This window comes from Silurus meridionalis, chromosome 26 (genome assembly GCF_014805685.1).
Source record: "Silurus meridionalis isolate SWU-2019-XX chromosome 26, ASM1480568v1, whole genome shotgun sequence".
Taxonomy (NCBI): Eukaryota; Metazoa; Chordata; class Actinopteri; order Siluriformes; family Siluridae; genus Silurus; species Silurus meridionalis.
In genome coordinates this window covers 4,042,294-4,048,748 of record NC_060909.1, presented here as the reverse complement: position 1 = coordinate 4,048,748, position 6,455 = coordinate 4,042,294, and the positions used below count along the sequence as shown (strand labels likewise).

The window sequence follows — 6,455 nt, the reverse complement described above, 5'->3', positions numbered from 1 at the left end:
TCATTTATTTAAATGCTTAAAAACATTTATATATTTTTTATATTTATATATATATCTATCTGAAGTTAAATAAACCCCTGCTTCCCATACTGTATATCTGGTCATATCATGGATGAAATGAAGGATATGTGAAAGATATTTGTAAAAAAAAAAAAAAAAAAAAAGAAGATGGCAAACCACAGCTAAACAAAGCTGAAAGCGAGAGCTAGTATACAGTGCTGAACAGACAATAGCCACATCTTGATCAGAGTCGTGGTGGATCCGTAGTCTATCCCGGGATCACTGGCGTGAGGGAGGAATGCAGCCTGGAGAGGAAGCAAGTCTATGACAGAGACTCAAAACAAAAACACGTTTCACATGCTTATTCACATCTAGAGCCACCAAAGTGGAAGAAAAGCAGAGAAACCCAAAGAGCATTATTATTAATATTATCATCACTGATATTCAAGTATTCAAATATTAACCTAAAAAAGGAAGAAATGTCAGACAAAAATTTGGAAACACCTCATGTTCCTTTTATTTCTATGCAACAAACTGGGAAAAAAAACAGTTTCTCCAAACATTCAGCTAAAATACTTTGCCATGCCTCAAGTGTTTTTCATTAGATGAATATTTCTTTCTGACTTTGTGATCCAGTTCACCTGAGTGCAGTTTAATAGGATTTAGGTGCAGTGATTGAGCAGGCCATTCCATGACAGATAAAACTCCAGATGATTGTCTCCCCTTCAAATAACACTTACAGAGCTTGACCGAAGTCCAGACGGAACTGCAACTGAATGGTAGCCGTGTTGGTTCAGGATTCCTTTCATTCAGAATAAGTCTCCAACCATCTCTGCTCGAAAACAACCCCAAATCATTAAGCTTCCAACTCTGGTCTGCTAACATCTTCTCTCCTGTTCTCTGTCTTACAGAAGTTCTTTAGTTAGAGCTAAAAATGTTAAACGTGGACGTGTTTTTCCACAGAAATTTCTTCCAGTCATTCACAACTGTCTTGTGTGAATTCGCCTGCTGTATAATTTGTTGAATAGAAACAAAAGGAACGAGCATGTGTCCCCAAAAAAACAATAAAAGACTACGTGTTTCCAAGCTGTTGACAGGCTTTGTACATCACAAATACACAAGTAAACACTGTTCTAGACCCATGTAAAGTGCCATTCAGTTGCAAATTGCAACCAAAAAAAAAAATACAAGCCCTGATCCCATATAGGCAATAAATAAATACATAAAGACAGACTTATGCGGAGAATCTCAGCATTTCACATTTCACGTTTTAACAGCCTTATCGAATGGTCGGAGTGAAAAGTCGGCTGTGTAATCGGGAGGATCTGCACCGAAACGCCACGTGGCGTGATGTGGTGGATCTGGCCAGGGGTCATTACCCTCACCATGTGGGTAGTCTGCACTTCTGTCCTGTAGCCAGGGGGCAGGAAGGTATTAAAGCTCATGATGAGGTCAGGATGGTCCTTGAATAGCTGTGACACTCTGATAATCACGCCTGGTATATTGATACTGGAAACACACAGAAAACACGTGATATACGTCATTGACTAGCGAGTACTTTGGCATGTAATTGGGCAGTAATTACTTGAATCAAAGTTTATTTAAAACATGGCAATAAACACATCATTACTATTGAATTGGAATTCTACTGATTAAATGTATGCACAAGGAATAAAAATACTAGATGGTCAGATGTTCAGTTAAAAGGTCCAAATCAGTGACAGGGCTGTGGGATGCAACCTGATGTGAAGCCTAGACACCGTGACCACCGTGAAGGTGAAAATAAAGCATAGGCGGAAGTTTTTTATTTATACCAATCAAAGAAAAATGCCAATACTACAATTGATTGATCATCAAAGAAAGAAATGTCGTACATTCAATCCATTTAAAGGTATGTACATGCTGAAAAAACACTAAAAATGAATAGTTTTATATTTTAGATTGCTCAAAGTAGCCACTTTCTGCAGTTTTCCAATTCCACATTCTCATGCTGGAATATCAAATTCATGCTGGAATGGTTTGCAATGTGCACACTGACTTGTCAGGAGTTCATTTGTGACATTTCTTGCCTTCTTAAGTACTTTAGAGCATCAACTGTCTTGTTTAGAAGAAAGGGTGAGTACAGAGTCAATATCCCTATTAGTGCTACTATAATTACTGTACTAATCATTTAAAACACTCTTTTGATAAAAAAAAGACTGTCCATCATTACCTTCAGAACTGAAGGTCAAAATTCAAAGAACTTTAAATGTATACCCAGGTGCAGTCGCCAAAAAACATCAAGCGCTAAAAATAAACTGGATCTCATGACCCATTCCAGGAAAGGAAGGCCAAGAGCTACCTCTGCTGCAGAAGATAACTTTATTTGAATTACAAGCCTCAGAAAACTTTTTTGCTTCTATCAAGTGGCAGACATATTTCAACATCTACTGTTCAGAGAAGACTGTTTGAGTCAGACCTTCATGTTCAAAGAAACCAATACTTCGGAAGAACAACAAGCAGAAAAGAGTTGCTTAGGCCAAGAAACACAAGAAAACATTAGTAGATCAGTGGAAAACTGTCCTATGGGTTGATGAGTCCAAATTTGATATTTTTGGCTAATTATTACATAAGTCCATGCATGTTCCTTCATAGTTTGGATGTTTCTTTCATAGCATTTCTTCCACGGCCCGGTAGCGGGTCACAACCTGGTGGTTGAGAATCTCTGAATGAAATTATAGCAGCTATAAACAATCTTTTTCCCACCAGCATGTCTTAATTTCTCTTTCTAGAAAGCTTACAGTTTTACCTCTGAATCGTTACAATATTTTCTACATAAATGAAATGGATACGAAGTAAAGATCCAGTCTGACCTTCGAGATTTAAACTCTTTCATTATATCCAGGAAGTCGTTGTAAACTTGAGGTTGATCTCTGGATTGGAATTTCACTTGATCAAGGTAGGAAAGAGCGTCTTCCACCTGCGTCCAAACACAACAGAAAAATCTAAACCCACTCTTGATCAGCAGATAACTCGCTGTGGTGAACATATGGACTGAAGCCGTACCCTGAGCCTTCGGGACTGCTGCTGGTCTGGTGTTGGAACCGAAGCAGGTGGGACATGAGAGTGACCCTGACCTCCGCCAGCCCCTGTAGGCAAGACCATGGGGCTGTGATTATATGCGCCGGTGTGCACTGCGGGACTGTCTTCGTGTCCTCCAGAGCTCTGAGACAAGGGCACCTGAAAGGGAAAATTATATATATATAAAAAAAAAAGAGTACTCAGCATTAACAGTCTAGGTTTTGCTCCACCAATACTGCAACTATTTACTGCAGATGAAGGAGATAATTAAACCTTGCAGGCCGTATTACATCCGAGTGCTATCTACTTTAAGCTGACATACACACAGCATTCATCACATCACATACTTGAAGTCCGGAAGATCCGGCGGCACCAACACCGTGATGAAAGCCTCTGAGGTTCCGCCGCTGAGACCCAGATGCTGTTTCCTGGTGGTCTGAGAGCAGCTTCATTGTACACTCATAGTCCAGAGCTCATTTTAATCCGAAACACTGAAGAATAAACCAGAGTGGATTAACAAGGAGCACAACAACGAGAGAAAATTAAAGCCTGATGTTATAGCAAACATAATATTATGATACCTGAAGACATTTTTGGTTTACAATATGCACCATGATATTATACTAATAAAATAACACTGTAGAATGTTATCAGTCTTATACATTTATGAGATTTGGCAGAAGCCCTTATCCAGATTAAATTACATTTGATCTTATATATATATATATATATATATATATATATATATATATATATATATATATGACTGAGAATCTACGGGGCAAAGGGCCTTGTTCAGGGGCCCAAGGAGTGGCAGATTGGTGTGGCTGGGATTTCAACTCATATATACTGCAGGTATGTAGGCACTAACAACACACACAATGTCGTATAACAATTGAAAACACATCCATACATATTTCTCACATCTAACAGTAGTCTTTAAACTATATACCCAATTATAGGAATGTACACTATATAGACTATATGGATTTTATCTGCTTTTTGAATATCTACATTTGGTACTTATTTGCTCTTATATAAGCTCCACTTCCTTTGATGAAGAAGTTTCACTCGATTTTGAAGTGTTCATTTATATATGATCGATATGAAACCATCAGAAATATCATTAGGCAATGTTACTTTAGAGACATACTGTATGCCTGGATATTTTATCCTATCAAAATATTTTTGGAGACTCATGCCTTCAATCTGTAGCGCTGGATTCTCACTGTTATTCAGACTATGATCTTTTATCAATGCATGACCTCTACCTTTAAAAAGCTGCTGGGAAAACACTATATGAACAAGAGTTAGTATAAGATTTCTATGTCCATTTTTGACATCCCATTCCATATTTAGTCCCCATTTGCTGTTATAATAAGCTCCACACTTCTGGGAAGATGTTCCACTCGATTTTTGTGGAGTTTTGTACTCATTAATCCACAAGATCATTAGTAAAGTCAGGTACTGATGTAGGTGAGGAGGCCTGAGGTGCAGAGTTCCATTTCATCTTAAAGGTGTTCAATAGGGTTTGAGCTTTATAGAAGGCCACTCAAGATCTTCAACTCCAACCCATGGAAAGGAGATCTTCATAAAGCTGGATTTGTGCACATCGTCATGCTGGAACAGGGTTTGCAAGTTCAAGTGAAGGATAGAATGAAATATTTCCTTCACTTGAACTTGCAAACCCTGTATCCAGCACTACAAATTTGTGGGAACGGTTTGGTGAAGAACTAGTGAGTTGTTATTCATGAACGATTCATTCATTTTAAACGAGTCCTTTATGTGACTCAGTAGAACAAGTATTCGTACTTGTTTTTTTTCTTGTAGGTTATGTCCAGGAAACAGAATTGACTCAGAGTCGTTTGATCTTTTATCATGTGATTGCAATAGACGCTATGCATTGCATTAAACAGGAAACGGAAACAGAATTGAGTGGTTCATCTCATGAGTCATCTGGTCCGAGTCGCTGGTTTTTGTGTCACGTGACACCCATATATATATATATATATATATATATATATATATATATATATATATATATATATATATATATACATACATATATACATATACATATATACATATACATATATACATATACATATATATATATATATATATATATATATATATATATATATATATATATACTATCCAGTTATTAGTAAATACATTGGAACTATAGTCAAAATTCGTGGAAGTAGACGTATTGGGGATCTGCTTATCGAAAAGGTCACATTTTATTTTATTTCGGATTAAAGGAACGAAATGACTCGTTCATTCTGATTCAATGAACCGAGTCGCTTAAATGATCCGATCTTCCCATCGATACAAAGAACCGCGTATGACTGTAGAGGTCACGTGTCCCAGAACTCCGTATATCATAAGACGCCAGCTCTGAACAGGTGCATGTCACGTGACCCAAAATGCGCAACCATTTTGTATATATAACTTTTAAAAGTTTGGCCTGATCTCTCTATGTGCATTGGGGTGATCTAAGTTCTTCTACGTTTTCCGGAAAACAACTTAAGATGTATAAGATTATGAAATAATAAGATTCAAGGGAAAGATTTCAGGGGTTATTCCGGGTCAAGCTCTATCGGATGCTAAGCTCTCCACTAAGCTTGTCATGTAATAGATTATCAAGCTGTCAGAACTCATCAGATTGTTTTTTTTTAAAACTAGAATACATATCTTAATTCTGAACCAATGTACAAAAAGCCGGAACTTTAAACCAGTACACGATTTATGTAGCTAAAATGCTAACGTGCTATTCGTATACCTTGGGTGTTTAGCAAGCTAGTTAGTAAATACATCAGAAAAGTCACCTCGATTGCAGACAAACACAGTGTCCTCGATAAGTTCGGGTCACTCCAGATTTATTTACAAAATAAAAACAGGAATATATACTGTGAATGTATTTATATAATACTGATCAGGAAGTCAAACTTCAGGAAGACTTTTCCGGGGGCGTGGCTTTGTGACGTCTCTGATCTGATTGGCTAAAGTTGGCTTGCTTAATGCTTCCTGAGTACACGCCCATCAGTGGATGGACGGACAGACAGACAGACAGACAGATAGATAGATAGACATGAATAGGACTATCCAAAAAACCTGTGCATACTGTGTTTCAGTTTATATTTTATTCTATTATGTTTTAGCAGCCATGTTAAACCATGTCTACAGAAACCATCAATGTTATAAGGGTTAGGGTTAGGGTTATAGTATAACAGAGAGCTGCATCACAGACAGGAATCTCTGGAGCTTGAATGAATGACATTATCACAGCAAGAAACACAATGAACTTAATTCGAACAGTCTCCTTTCACTGTAGCCACAGCTGCATCGCATGCTGCGTACATCATCTCTGGCAGAAGCATCGATATTTACCT

General features: G+C 37.5%; 1 protein-coding gene across 1 annotated transcript; it reads right to left on the bottom strand.

Moving 5' to 3' along the window:
• LOC124379589 (paired amphipathic helix protein Sin3a-like) lies at window positions 1–6,065 on the bottom strand. Its single transcript, XM_046839982.1, has 5 exons — window positions 5,892–6,065; window positions 3,408–3,551; window positions 3,046–3,219; window positions 2,853–2,959; window positions 1–1,509 (listed from the first exon to the last, which is right to left on the bottom strand). Exons 2-5 carry the CDS (start codon window positions 3,510–3,512, stop codon window positions 1,257–1,259), a joined length of 639 nt encoding a protein of 212 aa, XP_046695938.1. The 5' UTR covers window positions 3,513–3,551; window positions 5,892–6,065; the 3' UTR covers window positions 1–1,256.
• Between the last annotated feature and the right edge of the window lie 390 nt (window positions 6,066–6,455).

Excerpts from the sequence above, each read along its gene's own strand:
- LOC124379589 (XM_046839982.1), bottom strand. The coding sequence starts at position 3,512 with ATGAAGCTGCTCTCAGACCACCAGGAAACAGCATCTGGGTCTCAGCGG. Across the intron at positions 3,220-3,407 it reads CCGGATCTTCCGGACTTCAA|GTGCCCTTGTCTCAGAGCTC; the intron begins GTATGTGATGTG and ends TTTCCCTTTCAG. Across the intron at positions 2,960-3,045 it reads AGCAGTCCCGAAGGCTCAGG|GTGGAAGACGCTCTTTCCTA; the intron begins GTACGGCTTCAG and ends GTTTGGACGCAG.